Source organism: Eretmochelys imbricata, chromosome 9 (assembly GCF_965152235.1).
Source record: "Eretmochelys imbricata isolate rEreImb1 chromosome 9, rEreImb1.hap1, whole genome shotgun sequence".
Lineage (NCBI taxonomy): Eukaryota > Metazoa > Chordata > Testudines > Cheloniidae > Eretmochelys > Eretmochelys imbricata.
Genome location: NC_135580.1, coordinates 33,644,832 through 33,664,262, shown reverse-complemented (window position 1 = coordinate 33,664,262; position 19,431 = coordinate 33,644,832). Strand labels below are relative to the sequence as shown.

Here is a 19,431-nt window from a genome sequence, read left to right as displayed (position 1 = left end):
ACAGATGCAACCACCATACTCATGCTAATGATTCACAAACTGCCTCTCCAGTCCTGACCTGTCTCCTGACATCAAATTCCTGATCTCGGTCTGCCTCTGATATCTCCTCATGGATGTCTTGCTACCAATTTAACATGAACAAAACTGAGATTCACATAACCTCTGCTCCCCCGCTGCAAATTGTCAGTTGACAATGGCTAGGCAGGTGGCTAGCAATGATTACTATATTATAGGCAGGGCTAGCATCCCTTTGTGTAAGGGATGTGTCTTTTACCGTCCCAATAAAAATCCACTCAAAATTGGCCATGTTATAAGCCTTTGAAAAAATCTCAGTTTGCACATGCACTGTAGAGACTTATTATATTAGCAGCTAAATTCTCAAAGAGTCAATCCCCTCACAGCTCCCACGTGCTGGCTGGACTGGGTATGCACCACCACACAGCATGAATGAGCATGATCCAGCCACGAGCTGCAGGGGCTGAGAAGCACTTTCCCTGTAACTGCTGCTCTTAGCTGCTGTGCCCCTCGGCACCACAAGGAACAGGAATTGAGAACAGGGAGACTCTCGAGCCTGTGCTCTCAATTTCCACACCACTGGCACCCAGGCAGCATGGAGGAGGGAGCCGTCTAATTCAAAAGCAGGAGGGAAGACAGCTGGACCTCTGGGGTGGTAAAGGGAGAAGACTGGGACATGGACGTGAGAAAATGATATTGGAAAAGGAGTTGAGGGTGGGGCCGGGGAACAAGTTGGAAACAAGTAGTGGAGAGAGGCAGTAAGATTGGACAAGGAGTCTGTGGGAACAGGAGATTGTGACAAGGAGACAGAATTGGGGGGGAAAGTCTGAGATCAGATGAAGATTCCAGGGTAGGGAGACTGGGACAAGGCATCTGGATGGTGGACACCGAAAATGGTAGTGGAGAAAGGGAGGAGACTAAGATCAGATGAGGCACCAAGGGCTGGGAGGAAGGATGGAGACAGACTGGCTGGGCAAAGAGCCTAGGATGAGGGGCCTGGAATGGGGAGCCAGGGTAGGAGGAGACTGGGACTAAGATGAGGAGCCCAGAGGGGGAGCTTTAGAGACTGACTAAATGAGCAGACTAGGACTGGAATAAGGAGCTGGAATGTTGGGGTGAAGAGATGGGACTGGAACTGGGACATGCTAGAGGGGCAGAAGAAATCAGGCTTGGAAGGAACAGAAGCAGAAGGGTCTGTGATTTCTAGAGAAAACTCTCTTCCAGAACCTGAAATGGAACCCAAGAAGTCCATGTCCTATCACTCCTCTGCCGTGAGCAAATATCTACGAAACCCACTGGTAAAATGCCTAATCTCCCACTCTGGTTAGGGTGACCAGATGTCCTGTTTTATAGGGACAGTCCCGATATTTGGGGCTTTGTCTTATATAGGCACCTATTACCCCACATCCTCTGTCCTGATTTTTCATACTTGCTGTCTGGTCAGCCTAACTCTGGTGCTGGTCCACATACAGCAGAGGTCCCCAAACTGTGGGGCACCCCCCCTAAGGGGGCAGAGAGGAATGTTGGGGGGCCATGCTGTGCAGCCCATGCCAACCCACACTGGGGGCAGAGAGGGAGCACCATCCAGCCCTGCTCTACCCCCAGCCCAACTCCAGACCCAAGCCACAGCTCTGTTCCACCCCCAACCACAGCTCCACTCCACTTCCCGCTCCAGACCCAGCTCCATTCCACCCCCTGCTCTGCCTGTAGCCCAGCTCTGCCGTCATTCCCTCTCCACCCAAAGGCCAGCTCCACCTCTAGCCCCAGCTCCTCCCTCATCCCCAGCTCTGCCTTCAGCCCACACACCTCTGCCGAGCTAACTGAGCAGTAATGGAGTGGGGGCGCAGACAGATTCCCTTACTAGTAAGGGTGTGCAAGATCGAAAAAAGTTTGGGCACCACTGACGTGGAGGATGACAACCTACTACGACAATCAGTGACTTCATTAGCTCAAGTAGCAGAGGTCTGTGCAGTGAATCTACATGTTCTAACCCTGCTGATGATTCATGTGGGTGTCAGTAGGATACCACATGATGGAAATTCTGCTTTGTTTTTTTAAAGCAAACCAAAAAACAAACAACAAAAAAACTATGTTAAAACAACATTATTTATATTGCGAAGTCAAACACTCAAAGGTTAGGAAACACCAGATTTATGATTGCCCATGCAACCTTATTTCTGTCTCATGTTATGTATACATTATGACACACTCTTTAATTACATCATTACATACTATTTTCCTGCAGGATGGATGGTGCTCACTGAATGAGTAGCTATTAAATATTTTATTCTCATAGCTCAATGCGTGGCCCCATGGCTTATTTACCACACACTACTCAAACCCTTCTCTGAATACAGAATTATTAATTTCCTCATGGGCTTTTCTCTACACTTATCATTATAGGATCTGACATCACTCAATTTCTTTCCACAACAGCCCTGTTAAGTGAAGTAGTATTATTATCCCCATTTCACAGACAGACAGGGAACTGAGGCACAGAGAGATTAAGGTCAAAAGTCTCCACTAATTCTGGATGCCTAATTTGTGATGCCTAGGGCCTGATTATTCAGAATAGTTAGCATTCAATAGCATTTTATATGTTCAAAGCACAGATCCCAGCTGCAGCTGTGAGTGTTCAGCACTTTGGCAAATCAGACTTCAACTGCCTCACATTGGGGGCAATGAGGAAATGAGGAATACCCAGTTAATGGTCATCTATAAAAAGTTTGTTTTATATGACTTGCCATTAGCACCAAATAGGAACTCTGCCTCATTCATTACACACTTTTCACATTCTGCAACAAATGAAACAGGGGTCATACAAACAAGTCTCCTTCATTACATAACCCTCAGCCCTCCTTAGGACAGCTCCATCCTGTATGATGAATGAGACAGGAGTCCTACGGAAAAAATGGACAGCTTTAATGTAAATACAGTCTGTATCCTAATACACATGCACAAGAGGGCTGAATTAAAGTTTCACAAGCATTTCCTACTTTGGAGTGCTTGATTTTGCAACCTAACGTTCTTTAAATATAATGTTGTATATATTTATGCTATAGTATTAATCTTATTTTATATTTTAGACACCTTCCAATTCTACAAAGCGTGCACTCAGTCAATCTATGCAATTACCTTTTCATTCGTTATGCCCATTCATTACACCTGGTTTTAATTTCAGCTCCTACCCGGCATGTGCTCAACTTTATGCAGTGAGAGTAGCCCTTTTGGCTTCATTGAGACTACTTACAGTATGTCAAATTCAGCATGTGCAAAAGTCTTTGCAGGATCAGGGCCTGAGACTAAGTTCTTCAGGGCAGATATTGTCTTTTACTATGTGATTATAAAGGGTCTGCACAATGGGGCCTCTAGCCATTACTGGAGAATAAATAAATAAATAACATGCCACCATGGTTAATTTCATTCACAAATCACATTTCAGGCACACACAAAGTCAAAGGTTCCTAACCATTGAAATTGCATTCCTTGGTCTGATTAAGAAGCATGGATTATTACTGTTACTGGCTGGTAGAGATTAAAACTCCTAAAGACTTGATCATACTTGGCTTTAATATCAAATCAGAGCAAGTCTTTGAATTTTCTGCTCTCTGGTATCAAAACAATTTTTTAATTCCAATTGCAGAAGCAATAAAATATTTTAATATGTTCAACTATTTCTCATTAGATATTTGTTTTGGAAACTGTATGAAGTTGCTATAGTGGAACTACAAAGTAAGCTTTATTTTGTCTTACTTTCTGCAAGTCTCAAGTTTTCATATGTATTTATTCATACAATATATTTAAGAATAAGGGGATGCTCTTCAGGCAGGTAGGCCTAAAACTAGATCTACTAGCTGTGGTTTGGTTTGCAGGCACACTATTTCCCATCATGCCACCATCCCTCCCACACTGCCTTCCTGCTCTCTTGTCATGAGAGGGGGTTTGAAATATACAAGACTTCTGAATTCTGAAGTGGTAAGAAAGCAAAATTTGTGTATATTTCATTAGCCTGCCTGCTCATAAGAAAAAAGAATAGACACAGAGTAAAGAGATGAAGTGACACACACATGCACACACAAACAAAATAACACTGACCTTCAGATGCTGTTGGCAGGTTGCCTTCCAGAAAAGTTAGATTTTTAACAATTTTACAGCTTTCATTTTGAGGATCTTACGGGGGTTTTAGGGTCAGGAGACGAGTTACTGTATAATTATGTTTAAGGTAGACTAAATTTTGCATCTGTCAACTCTGCCTGTGTCCCATTAATGGTATTTTTCATAAGATTTTATAAAATGTAACCATTGTCTTTAATGAGCCAGGCCCTTTCTTCAGTATATCACGAATTTTATATAATCTGATTTAAGAAAAGACTACTAACATGACAAAGAATACAATAGGAAGCACTAGAACCAACAGTTGCATAGCCAAATAACCATGAAATGAAAGCTGATATTTCTAATAGGGAAATATCACAAAGCAGAATATATGCCAGAATAGTTCAGCTGCCAAGTGTCATGGGCTTTGGAACCCACACACTTCCCTAAATAAAACATGCTGCGCATGAATAACTTAAATAGATAAAAAAAAATCAAACACATTCAGAAGAGCAAGAGTCCAAAGTCACAAAGAAAGCACATCAAGGAATTTTGACTGCTACCATGACTCGATCTTCAAAGTGATGCTGCATCAATACCTCTCTCTCTCTCTCTCTCTCTCACACACACACGCCTTTATAGATAAGTGAAACATTAAAATAAGCCTACACTGCACTCAGTTAGGTACTGTATGAATGCAGATTTGTATTCAAATAAGGCCTTTCAGAACATTTATTAATATCACCTTAGCATCCCAGAATAGAGTTCCTTATTTGAGGTTTGATTATTTGCAACAAATATGTAAATGTGTTGTCCCACCCCATTTAGAATCTCCCTTGAAATTTATAGCATCAGTGATCTAGTTGGAATCTCCAATATTACAAGATACTGATACTCTCTAAACAGGCTGCTCCTCACTGCAAAAATGAATTCAGTTTGTGAATTTTACCTACGACTTTTCATGAGGGCTATATGTTTACTTATAGATCTCTGAACTTCAAGTTAAATCTTTAGTTTGCATGCCTCAATAATGCTGCTTGTCCCCTCCTTTCAGTATATTTTCTTTTTGCCCTATGCCTTCAAATTCATTCTGCCTTAAAGGTTGTTTTATTTTGCCACTTAAATAGTTCTTCAAAGTTTACTATGAGATTTAATGCTGCTTTAAGCATGCCAGAAAGTTTGTCTTTGGGATTGTGTAAATTCATCTGGCAATCTGTCTGGTTGACCATCTGGAGAACATTTCAGAGAAAAAAGCATGGAGCAAAACCCTGCAGTAAGGACAACCCTGAGCCCCCAGAGACCTTAATACGTGTCACTGATGACTCCTGCAAATAACTAGACAAGTCCAATTTTCAGTATTGCTCAACCCCAAACATTCTCCTGCACCCGCCATCCAAATCCCATCAAACAAACATTTTCTTGTTTGTATGCAGGAGTCAATGAATTGGCTAGCGCAATACCTGATGAGTTTTGACTCTTTATAAACTTTTTCCCTTAAAAAGAAAGAAAGAAATGGAAGGGAGTTGCAATAACCAGAAAGAAAATTAAAATCCTATTTTCAGGAGGAGCACAAATGTAGAGAGATAACATCATAAATGCAACCCAAAGATTTTCAAATCATCTGTTCTGTCTTTGAAAAAGTCAGCAACAACAACAACAAAAACCACCCCACATCTGGATTCAAGAAGCCTGGACCTGTAAATCCTGTCAGTGGAATGCAATGTTAAATTGTTGGGCAGAAAGTGCTCCACACACAGAGACCAGCTGAAAGTTGTAAGCGTGATCTATGCACGGCCATGGGGGTGGCGGGGAACGAATTCAAAACAAGGGCTTACCAATGCCCCCTACATATTTTTGACACAAACCCTCGGATCACATGACCCGTTCCTTTACAGACACGCCAGCCCCGCCTCAGTTTCTCCCCCTGCCCTCCTCCCTTACCTGCAGTCTCTCAGTGGCCGGCTGCCACATAGTTCACCCTCTGTGGATCTGCGGGGAGAGGAGGACACGGCTGCTTGCGAGCTGGGCTTCAGTTCTCCAGGCTCGCTCACATCTGCTCGGGGTGGCAGCGAGGTGCGCTCAGTCCTTCAGGGGCCGGTGCCCAGCCAGCCAGGGAGAGCCGCCAGCTGCGCGAAGCCTGGTACCTTGCACCCCGGGCTCTCCGCCGGCTCCTCTGCTCGCCGCGCTGCGCTGCCCTATTGCACCAGCGAGCGAGCGGGACGCTGAGCTCCGCCGGCGGCCCCCCCCGCAGTGCAGCGGCAGCGGCAGCGCCCGGGCTTCTGGTCCCTCCCACGGCCCCGCCCCCGCTAGCCGGCGCATCTCCGATGAGTCCCCCTCACCCTCCTCTTCCTCCTGCCCCGCCGCCAAGCCGGGCTATGTCCGGAGCTCCGGGCCCGAGCCCCGCGCGGAGGCTCAGCTTGCTGCCGCCGAGCACAAATGCACGAGATTTGGGGCCTGGGTGAGCCACGTATCGCCCGTGTCAAACCAATCTGTGTATTACGGCGCGGCTGGTCGCCTGCGAGACCCCAAAGGCACGCGCCGTGCGTCGGGCAGAGCGCCCCAGAGCTAGCGCAGCTGCTTGCTGCGCAGGATATGTTGTTATGACATGTATGATGTGTTCAGCATGCGTCTTGCCTTTTGCTGGGGCACGCATGATCTGTCTATAGCACGCAGCCTGTTTCTGTCATGACATGGGTGGTATACAGCCTTAGTACGGAGAGGTTCAACTCATAGGCATCTCCCAGCACCATGAGCTATGCAGGGTATGTGGATTTAGTATACTTGGCTTGCCTGGCATATTTATGTCCACGCTATAAATAGCACTTATACTTTCGGATGCAGGACACCCTTTTGGCAATGAAAAAATTAGAATAACTTTAAAATTCGGATTACATTTTACAGAATGTTTGCTCACGTTTCAGATAAATAAAGGAGATTGATTATGTCCAGCTGTGACACGAGCTCCTACTGAAACTTCTCATCCATTCCATGTGGAACAGTAGGTGAATGTAACAGAGACATCTACTGGCTAGTGGTGTAGCATGTTTTCTCAGAGGCACAGGTCTTCCTTTGGACTTGGGTAAAACAGCTCCCTGGGTGTAGGCGGGCCTCTGGTTTAGTATTTCCTAGAGGGACCATTTCTTATACCAAATAGCAATGTTTATTTTCTTCTTCATTAGGCCTTTTAAAACCCTGCTAGGTCACTGTGTAACTACACCAGTTACATTAGTAACCATTAGGGCTGTAATTAAAAAAATTAATTACAATTAAAAAAAAATCACAATTAATAGTGTGATTAATCGCACTGTTAAATAATAATAGAATACCATTTATTTAAATAGTTTTTGATATTTTCAACTTTTTCAAATATATTGATTTCATTTACAACGTAGAATACAAAGTGTACAGTGCTTATTTTATATTTATTTTTGATTACAAATATTTGCACTGTATAAAACAAAAATAGTATTTTTCAATTCATCTAATACAAGTACTGTATTGCAGTCTTTTTTTCATGAAAGTTGAACGTACAAATGTAGAATTATGTACAAAAAAAACCTGCATTCAAAAATAAAACAATTTAAAACTTTAGAGCCTACAAGTCCACTCAGTCCTACTTCTAGTTCAGCCAATCGCTCAGACAAACAAGTTTGTTTATATTTTCAGGAGATAATGCTACCCACTTCTTGTTTACAATATCACCTGAAAGTGAGAACAAGTTTTCGCATGGCACTGTTGTAACCAGTGTCGCAAGATATTTATGTGCCTGATGCACTAAAGATTCATATGTCCCTTCATGCTTCAACCATCGTTCGAGAGGACATGCAGCCATGTTTATAATGGGTTATTCTCAATAACCATCCAAAGCAGTGCAGACCAATGCATGTTCATTTTCGTCATCTGAGTCAGATGCAGAAGGTTGATTTTCATTTTTGGTGGTTTGGGTTCTGTAGTTTCCACATCTGAGTGTTGCTCTTTTAAGACTTCTGAAAACATACTCTACACCTTGTCCCTCTCAGATTCGTAAGCCTTGGGCTGAGTGCTGTAGCTATCTTTAGAAATCTCACATTGGTACCTTCTTTGCATTGTCAATTCTACAGTGAAACTATTCTTAAAATGAACAGTATGTGCTGTGTCATCATCCAAGACTGCTATAATATGAAATATATGGCAGAATGTGAGTAAAACAGATTAGGAAACATACAATTCTGCCCCAAGGAGTTCGGTCACAAATTTAATTAATGCATTATTTTTTTAATAAGCATCATCAGCAGGGAAGCATGTCTTCTGGAATGGTGGCCAAAGCATGAAGGGGCATACGAATGTTTAGTATTTAAGTGCCAGATATTCCTTGCAATGGTGGCTACAAAACTGCCCGTTCTCACTTTCAGGTGACATTGTGAATAAGAAGCAGGCAGCATTATCTCCAGTAAATGTAAACGAACTTGTTTGTCTTAGCAATTGGCTGAACAAGAAGTAGGACTGAGTGGATTTGTAGGCGCTAAAGTTTTACATTGTTTCATTTTTGAGTGCAGTTACGTAACAAAAAAAAATCTACATTTGTAAATTGCACTTTCACGATAAAGAGATTGCACTACTGTATTTGTATGAGGTGAATTGAAAAATATTTTTTTGCTTGCCATTTTTACAGTGCAAATATTTGTAATAAAAAATAACAATGTAAAATGAGCACTGTCTCCTTTGTATACTGTGTTGTAATTTAAATCAATATATTTGAAAATGTAGAAAAAATCCAAAAATATTTAATACATTTCAATTGGTATTCTATTGTTTAACAGTGCAATTAAAACTGCAATTAATCACGCTGAATTTTTTCATCACGATTAATTTTTTGAGTTAATTGCCGGAGTTAACTTCAATTAATCGACAGCCCTAATGATCATATTGTGTATGGCGCCACACCTACCTTGTGAGCTCATGGATGTGGTATGTTTTCAGGGCACAGGGATTAGCCAATGTGTGTTCAGAATCGCAGTGCAGTTATCTGGCTACACCACTTTATTTTTCAAATTTATGATATTTCTACTATAATTAAAGGCACAACTCTGTGTCTCTGAGGCTGCTTCTTACCTCAGTGTCCAATGCAAAGAGCCTGTAATAACAGAAAATCCATGTCTGGAGTGTGCAGTAGGTAGTTCTCCTGCGAGATGATCTGACAGTGTCTTCCTGACAAAGCAACTGGAGTATCAAAATGAATAAGGAGAGAGAATGTCATTCAGCAGGAGAAGACCTTAAAAACTGCGCTCCTGCTTGTGCTATGGGGACATAAAATATCCCATGGCACTTTCCTAAGAGATGTAACTTGCCCCAGTATGCTTGTCCAAACCTTCCCTGCCTCCCCTCCCCAACTGTATAACGTACTGTGATGATTGATTCCTGTCTCTTGTCCCAGAGTGGCTGCATTTCAGTGGTGCTGTATTCATGTCATTAGCCAAGAAGAGTTTTGGATTTTTTGGGTGGTGCAGAAGTTCTACACTGCTCAGAATTTCTCCTGGGATTATTAAAATTACAACAATCTGCAGCGCACCTTTAGCTTTATCTATAAATATGTCTATATTGTGTACAGCAGGATACAGGCTGCAATAGCTTCATTTTCCATTCATTATAGCCCACCTCTATCCACATTCAAAGGAAGGGAGGGAGAGAAAATGCATGGGATTCCCCCACAAAAAAGGTAGCTAACATTGACTGTGGAGAATTTGAGTCTATCATACACAATAGCTAACAAAAAGATAGCCATTCAAAAATTCTAAACCTTAACAAATATGGGAATGGCAAATTAAGATTAAGAATATTCGATAAACCCTATTGTTCATAAATTTTCTTAGCAATACTGACATGCAAAAATTCACATTACACATTCTCATAACAACCCTAAATCTGACCCACAGTATGTACATACACACACACACACACACACACACACGTCTGTCTATCTTGGAGAATACAAAATGTCTAATTAGGAATGTATATGTCTGTAGCACTGTTTACTACTGGAATGTGTAAGGATAATTTTCGCTGGTAATATCGTTGAACTAATATATGAAATTTAAGGATTATATAATAGTCATTATTACCTTAGCTTGACATTTCCATCTTTAAGGATTGGAGTTTTTTTTAATGGTGATGCCCTTCTTATGTATTTTCAGTAGGGTTACATTACTTATTGTCCTAACATTAACTGTCAGCCAACAGAGTTTTTGCATGGGAATTTGTTTTCAAAAAGTAAAGTAAGGAGGCCTGAAAGTTTGTTTGTTTTTAATGTTTAAATGATCTATACTGAAGTTAATTTTTTTAAAAGCATCTAAATGACTAGGAGCCTTAGTCCCATTTTCAAACATGACTCAAGGTATGTCTTATGTAAGCCCAAGGTTAGTAGAACTTGAGTTAGCAGACCCTGGGTTTGTTAACCTAGGGCTTCATTGCCTACACTCATTTGTAACCCCAAGTGAGGAATTGTTGAACCCCGGATCTCAGCCTGGGGCTCCAGCATCTACACTGCATTATGCAAGCCTAAGTCCAACCACCCGAATTCCAGAATTCCTAGTGCCCTCCCATGTGGCCATTCTAGCCCTTACTTCATGCAACACGGGAAAACTTCGCTGTCCACCAAACTTAACTGTGCAGAGGATAAAAGAAAATCATCCTGTTGGATTGTGGAATACTTTGGAGGACTCCTAGAGCATGAGTCCAGTGGGTCTGTGTCTGCATTACAAAGCAATAGGGTTTGCATCCTGGGTCCTGGCTTGACTCAGGCTCAGACCCTCTGCACTAACCCAGGGCTTAGAGGGTGATTTGTGAGTAGAGAGAAGGTGGAGTTAGGCTTGAGAGTGAGTTTGAACCCTGAGCTTACACGGCAATGTAGACACACCCTTAGGCATTTAGGGTATATCTACACTGCAATAAAAAACCCTGTGGGGCTCGGGCTGCAGGGCTATAAAATTACAGTGCAGACGTTTGGGCTCAGGCTGGAGCTCAGCCTCTGGGACTCTCCCCTCCCCATGTCCAAATATCCATTTCATAGCCTTGCAAACTGAGCCCCATTAACCTGAGTCTGCTGACATGGGCCAGCCACGGATGTTTTATTGCAGTGTAGATGTATCCTGTAAGGGTACGTCTACACTGCCAAGTAGGCCTAGGATTCAAACTTAGGTGCAAGCCTAGCCCCCTCCATCTACACACAAATTGCACTAGACTCAGGGCTTAGACTCAGGGTCCCAAGATCCCACAGGGGTGAAGGATCCAAGCCTGAGTCAAGCTGAGACCCAAGGATCAAGCTCTATTGCTTTGCATTGTAGAGATAGACTCACAGAATTCATGCTCTGGGAGCCTGCCAAAAATATCCCACAAACACTTTAGGAGGTGTTAAGGAGGGAGACACGCAGCCACAGACTTGCTAAAGGTCCTCAGGGTAGGAGCTCTTCTAAGGTGGGAAACAGCAGGAGCTCCTCCCCACTTACCTGCAGGAGACACATAGCAGGGACGTCCTTCTTCTACAGAGTTTAGGAATTCCACAAGAGAGAAGAGTCTCCATACTTCTCTCCTGTGGAGTTCCTGATCTGTACAGGGGAGGAGACCTTTTTTCCTGACATGATGCCTCACACCTCTACTACACCAGCCAGTCACATTTCTCCCTGAATCCCTTAAGTATTAACATGTACAATGTTGTTATATGCTTGACTTTGATATGTAAATGCTCTATACATCTGATTCTGATGGATGTTTATAAATGGCATAAAACAAAATGGCAAGCATGTGAAATGGCTATAGTGACTATTGATTATTACTGTTTACCAGACTCCTGAATATTCTATAATGTGCAAAAAAGCCCAAAGGGTCCCTATGATGTAGAACAAGGTGCAAAAGCTAGAAGAGACCAAAAATATGTCCAAGGGAAACTTTCAAAAAGAAGAGGATTTTACTATCTTCAGCTTCCTATACGAGACGATTTCTTTAGAGGCTGAGAAATCTAGCTCCATCTGGCATGTGCTTAACTTTAAGCAGGTGACTAGTCACATGGAAGGCAATGTGCTTAAGTGTTTTGATGGATCAGGGCCACAGTGCTCAGTGCCTTGTAAGATTGAGCCCTGTTGTTTTTAAACTTTCTAAAACCAGCCAAGCTGCACCTTAATCGGAAACATATGTATTAAATCAGACAAAAGTTTGCAGCTTTGATTTTCAAGACACTGAAATCTCAGTTAGAAGGGGGCTGAATGCAGCCTGAATCACACACATCAGAATGCAGCCTGAAACAGAGACCCACTGCTGACACCTCCACAGTCCTATGGAGATAAAAATCTAAGAAGAGTGCCCAGCACCTTTTAAATATCAAACCAGAATATTTGCCAGAGCTCTCTTTTGTAGATTTTCAAAGTAAACAGGATGTTGTGGTTTGTCTCCTTTTGACCCCTCTCTGTCTTCTCACTAACATTTACATTCTTTGCTGCTCTCAACACCAGAGGTATTTTCTGAAAGCTTCTCTCTTTCCCAAATAAACCTTGACAACAATTTGATTTTTCCCAATGTAACAATCAATTTACCAGGCACTCTAGACTGAATCAGATGGGACTCTATATAATCCAGTCTGCTGTCAGTTGATGGTCCACAAAGGAAGCTTAGAATCCACTGCAATTAGCAAAGTGATTGAACATACGGGTTGGGGTTCATCTTTATTTCTTAATGTACACAACTTTTATACAACCTAAGACAACTGAAAAAGCTGCATTAACTAGTTCATGGGTACTGCAAGCATGTGGCAAAACCATTACTGAAATGAACAAACAGAAGCCAGTCTCCACTATTTTGACTACCAAGACAATGTTCATACAATGCAAAAGAAAACTTGTCTGTTGTGACTATTCTGCATGTCACTTTTATCTATGACAGCAAGGTACAAATGCTTTTACACACAAACCCATCACCAACCAGACTGGAAATCTCAGAATCAAGTAATACTGGTCATTTCTTTTAATGTGGTTTTTTTTTTTTTTTTTTTGGGGGGGGGGGGATGATATTGGTCAAGGTCTTCCTTTAATGGTTCCAAATCTTTACACCAGGGGCGTCATTTGCTATGAGGTAAGAGGGGCAGTTTCCCCCCCTCCCCCACTGACATTGATTTGACCAACTGGATTTTTCATAGGTCTATATGCTCCACTATGTCTTCCATTTGTGGCCTCCCATCCCCTGACTTTCCAGGATATAGTACGTATGCAGAGTTGTTGTAGCCGAGTTGGTCCCAGGATATTAGAGAGACAAATGAGGTAATATCTTTTATGGACCAACTTCTGTTGGTGAGGGAGACACGCTTTCGAGCTACCCAGAGCTCTTCTTCAAGTCACCTGGTAATAAAAGATATTACTTCACCCACCTTGTCTCTCCAGGAGATAGTATCACATAGAACGTTCTACATGCTGACACAGTTTTGACCTCCTCCCCCAGAATTTTTCTGAAATGACCATCCACAGAACTGGTGTAAGGAGGGAGGCAAGTATGAAAATATAGTTAGGGGCCAAGACTTATCAAATGTTCAATGGGTTAAAAAAATATCACGGCAGGAAAAACTGCTTCTTTTTGGTCCTATTCTGTACCTAATTCTGCTTTTCTCCTCAATGATAGCCCATAAGCCTCTTCTTGTGTAGAACACTTATCAAACGGTTAATTTGTATAAGGCCACTGCTTCCACAGACATGTTGCAATAGTGTTACACTCTCAGTCAATGAGAATGAGTCCTGATGAAACTGGCCATGGTACTGGAGAAGAGTTTCGGAACCAGGCAGTGCTAGAGTTCAGGCAATTTTCAGTTAAATTCAGATGTCATAATTCTTCTCTAATTTTTCTTACTCTCAGCCAATGAGAAATCTTTTTTCTAAGAAAGGAAACACACACATACAAAGAAACTTGTGTGGATTCATATTTCCAGTGTTTCAGGTATTTACCTGTAAGAAGATGTAGGTCTTTTCCTATTAATTTTTCCCCCATCGTGCCAAATACTGGTGTTTCTTTTCTTGTAAACGAATTTGTATTCAGATATTACAGTATGTGGACTGAATTATTTTAAACATTGCACTCACACTTGCCTTAATCGGTCTCAATTCTATAGCCAATAGACCAAATTACTAAAGTCAATGACATTTCATAGTTTAAATAGGGGCAGAATTTGATTTAGTGGTGCCAATTTTAATTTCATCTACTCAGTAGTCGATCCAAAGTAACTACATTGACTCCTGGAATTGACACCTCCTCATCTATTGTTGGGAGTGGGCTACATCCACCCTGATCGAATTGGCCCTGTCAACACTGGTTCTCCACTTGTGAGGTAACTCCCTTCTCTTCATGTGTCAGTATATTTATATCTGCATCTGTAATTTTCACTCCATGCATCTGAAGAAGTGGGGTTTTTACCCACGAAAGCTTATGCTCAAAAAAATCTGTTAGTCTTTAAAGTGCCACCAGACTCCTTGTTGTTTACATTGACTTCAGTATACACCTCTACCCTGATATAACGCTGTCCTCAAAAGCCAAAAAATCTTACCGCATTATAGGTGAAACTGTGTTATATCGAACTTGCTTTGATCCACCGGAGCACCCCCCGGAGCACTGCTTTACCGCGTTATATCTGAATTCGTGTTATATTGGGTCTCGTTATATCAGGGTAGAGGTGTATTTATGTTTTCCCTGTTAATAGCTATTAGATGTTTTATTTTCTCTGAATCATCTAATGCCTAATAATTCAACATTCAGGATGATACTCTCCCTTTAACTTGTTGCCTAGTCTACACTCTGCAAAGTTAGGTTGATGTAAGCTGCCTTGCATAAACCTAGTTGTGCATATGTCTACACTTAAATTAGTCTCCCTCTGATATAAGTGCCCCATTCCAGTGACACAGTAACACCACCTCCCCGAGAGACATTGAGCCATGATTCATGTAGTAAGGTTGACACAGCACAAGGGTAGATGCTGCATTACATAAGTTGACCCGAACTGTCCTCCAGCAACTATCCTGCAATGTCCAACAGTGACAGCTCTGGTCACACTTGTAACACACTCCACCACCCAGAAACTGGAAGGCATCCCTCCCCTTTAAAGATCCGTGATTTTTTAAAATGCCTTTTCCCGATTGCTCACTTTGGTAAACACTCCTAGCAGCTCTGTCTGTGGTTTCCAACTGTGCAGCTGACTGGGCCAGCGACATGTTCCCGAAGCACTCCAGCTTGGAGCCGGCAGGAGATACTGGGTCTCCTGGGCCTGTGGGGAGAAGAGGCTGTTCAGGCACAGCTACAGACCAGCTGTAGAAGGGTGGACCTCTCTGAGCAGATTGCACAGGAGAGGCAGGGGAAGAGGTACAGCAAGGATCAGTAGCATTCCCACATCAAAGCAAAGGAACAGCCGCAGGCCAGGGAGGCCAACATTTGATCTGGTGCCAACCTGCAGACCATCTGCTTTTACAAACAGCAACATGTCATACTTGGCAAAGACCCCACCACTGCCCCACACAACATTGAAGACACCTCTGAGAAGCCCAAGCCACAGCCCGCTGGCATGAACAGCGAGGACGAGGAGGAAGAGGATGATGGGAGACATACGACTATGGGTCCAGCTATGCTGCATACCAGAACCTGTTTGAGACTCCACATAGTCCAGTCAGTCCTGGCATAGGTGAGCCCAATGCCAGGGAAGGAATGCTTAGGTAAGTGCTTAATTGTTTTTGTCCATACAATTATGTACTGATGGTGCCCCCAACTTAACAGGATACAGCTGTCAACTTTTCCTTAATTTACTCATACTAGAAGAGATAGTGATATAGCCAAGAGAGGAAGAGATGTTATTTGCTTTTCATTCTCCTGTAGAGTTAGGCAGCTTATGTACTCTGTGATGTCTCTTGAATCCGCCCGCGAGAGCTTGATGAAACTTCCATGATGATACTCTGCAATCCTCTTCTGAAGGTTTCAAGGGATGACAGCTTTATTTCTTCCTCCACAGCCAGACACTTTCCCATGCCGATCGATGATAACTTCAGCAGGCACCATTGCCGTACACATGCTAGCAGCTCAGACCTGGGCAGCTTTCATGTGCTGAGACATCAGCTAAAATCACCACTGCCTGTGGAAAATGGTGCCAGTTCTCAGTACTATTACCCTACATGCAGTTTCATTCACCTGAGCAATTCCCTCCTCATTTCCCTCTCCCTGATGGGTCATACTCACCATGGCTGGTGCTGTGAATGGCACGATGCACAAGATTGTCGGGCTAAATGGGTAGTGATCAACGGCTCGATATCTAATTGGCAGCTGGTATCAAGCAGAGTGCCCAAGGGGTTGGTCCTGGGACCAGTTTTGTTCAACATCTTTATTAATGATCTGGATGATGGGATGGATTGCACCCTCAGCAAGTTCGCAGATGACACTAACCTGGGGGAGAGGTAAATACGCTGAAGGGTCAGGATAGGGTCCAAAGTGACCTAGACAAATTAGAGGATTGGGCCAAGGGGGTCATCAAGGACAAGTGCAGAGTCCTGCACTTAGGATGGAAGAATCCCATGCACTGCTACAGGCTGGGGACTGACTGGCTAACCAGCAGTTCTGCAGAAAAGGACCTAGGGATTACAGCGGATGAGAAGCTGGATATGAGTCAGCAGTGTGCCCTTGTTGCCAAGAAGGCTAGCAGTATATTGGGCTGCATTAGTAGGAGCATTGCCAGCAGCTCAAGGGAAGTGATTATTCCCCTCTATTCGACATTGGTGCGGCCACATCTGGTGTATTGCATCCAGTTTTGGTCCCCCCACTACAGAAAGGATGTGGACAAATTGGAGAGAGTCCAGCGGAGAGCAATGAAAATGATCAGGTGGTTGGGGCACATGACTTACAAGGAGAGGCTCAGGTAACTGGGCTTGTTTAGTCTGCAGAAAAGAAGAGTGAGGGGGGATTTGATAGTAGCCTTCAACTACCTGAAGGTGGGGTTCCAAAGAGGATGGAGCTCAGCTGTTCTCAGTGGTATCAGATGACAGAACGAGGAGCAATGGTCTCAAGTTGCAGCGGGGGAGGTCTAGGTTGGATATTTGGAAATACTGTTTCACTAGGAGGGTGGTGAAGCACTGGAATGGGTTACCTAGGGAGGTGGTGGAATCTCCATCCTTAGGGGTTTTTAAGGCAGGGTTTTTGACAAAGCCCTGGCTGGGATGATTTAGTTGATGTTGGTCCTGCTTGGAGCAACGGGTTGGACTAGATGACCTCCTGAGGTCCCTTCCAACCCTAATCTTCTATGATTCTAAGCACGCCCAAGCAGAGGAGTCAATAAGCATGTCTTGTTTAAAACTGCGGGGGAGCAAAGGAAGGGGGTTCTAAATCTTAACTTTTGCTTTCTGTTGTGACTATACTGACAATGGTACCTGTGTGTGTTTTATCTGCAGCTGCTGCCACTGTGGCCTTGAGGTATTCCTCATCCACACCCGCAGAACACCTGCACCAGATAAGGAAGAGAAAAAAGATGACTGGGGATGACATTCAATGAGATCCTGCAAGCCGGTGCTTCAGGATTATTCAATAACAAAATCAGTGCAAAGAAAAAAGTTATATTATTTGAAAAATAATTCATCTTTATTCATCTTTATTAGTTCATAATATATGCTGCAGAGTGCCTACCAGTTCTGAAAGCAACCAATGACTTGTTACTGTGCAGTGTGACACAACTCAGGATCAGTGACAAACACAGTGTAATAATCATAAATGAACAGCAAGCACCACAAAATTAATAGGTGCATTGACAATGTTATATTCCTACATGTACACCAAGCACCACACAATTCCTAACAGGCCCCAGAACAGCAGGGGCAGATAGAGCACAGTACCCCACAACGCATTACTGTGGCTCACTGTTAAAGTGCTCTTTCAAAACCTCTCTGAGCTGTATAGCTCTATGCTGAGCTCATCTAATCGCTATTGTGTCTGGCTTTTTAAAAACTCAGCAGACAGTCACTCCACCCCCACCCTGGCAGCAACTCTTCCCCCTTTGCTTCACAGATATATGCAGGACACAGCAGACAGCTATAACCATTGGGACGTTTATTTCACCAGTCTTGTGAGTAAATGCCAGTGTCTTTTCAATCTTTCAAAAGCACATTCAACTGTCATTCTGCACCTGCTGAGCCTGTAGCTGAATTCTTCGATGGTGCTGTCAAGGTGGCCAGTATACGGTTTCATGACTCAGGAGAGAAAAGGGTAGACTGGGTCCCCAGGATCACGACTGGCATTTGAACATTGCCAATGGTAATTCACCAGCCAGAAAAGAAAGTCCCTACTTGTAGCTTTCTGAACAGTCCTGTGTTCTTAAAGATGCAAACATCATGCACCTTCTCTCACCAGCCATCACTGATGTTGGTGAAGCAACCCTGGAGATTCACAATGCTTGCATAACCATAGACAGGTAGCCCCTTCTGTTGATGTACTCTGCGGCAAGGTGGTCTGGTGCCAAAATATGGACATACATGCCATATTGCCCCAGTGCAGTTCAGGAATCCCATTGCGGCACAGACATCCATTTTGTCCTGTATATTGCTGAAAGTCACAGTCCAGCATAGTAGGAGACGATTAATAGTACTGGCATGACAGTGGCCTCTGCCTCCAACTCCCAAATGATTTCCCACTACCCAGTAGCAATCTAGCATTGCAACTTTCCACAGTGCAATTGTTACTCATTTCTCCACTGTCAGTGCAGCTCTCATTTTGGTGTCCCTGCACTGGAGGGCTGGGGTGAGTTAGGTACACAGATCCAGGAATGTGGCCTTGCACATCTGAAAGATCTACGGTCCCTGCTCATCATCTCAAGTCTGCATTATGATGCAATCCCACCAGAAAGTGCTTGTTTCTCAGGCTCAAAAGTGGCACTCGACCATCTGCAGCTTCTTCTTGAACCGGTTCTCGCTATGTCCCACAGCAGTCTGTCCTCCAAGAAATTGTCATGGTCCCCGCGTACTTGGTTTTTCTTACAGCTCTGCTAATGCCGGCAGCTCATGCATCTTGTGTTTGCAATGCTCATGACAATAGTGCAGAGCTGCGTAGGCTCCATGCTTCTGTCAGAGATGATGGCCAGTGTGACGTTTCACTCGTATTCTTTATGAAAATATGCTTGATATGAATATGACATAACTGAGATATACTTTATGCAAGGTGGCTCATGTAAGATATCATTAGAAAGGTTATGATTTACTGAATGTGATTATACAATGTATATGCCTGTATCATTTCTGTAAATGAAGTTAGGAATATTAACTATGTATCTGTATTTCAAATGTGTTACTTTGGGTG

The 19,431-nt window shown here is 43.1% G+C and overlaps 1 protein-coding gene across 1 annotated transcript in view; it reads right to left on the bottom strand.

Annotated features, from left to right (window-relative positions):
* PID1 (phosphotyrosine interaction domain containing 1) overlaps positions 1–6,184 on the bottom strand; it is a 158,076-nt gene extending 151,892 nt beyond the window's left edge. Inside the window, exon 1 of the mRNA XM_077826479.1 lies at positions 6,052–6,184. Within this exon, the coding sequence (XP_077682605.1) occupies positions 6,052–6,081 (30 nt within the window). The 5' untranslated portion in view covers positions 6,082–6,184. The remainder of the gene's footprint in view (positions 1–6,051) is intronic.
* Positions 6,185–19,431: the final 13,247 nt, after the last annotated feature.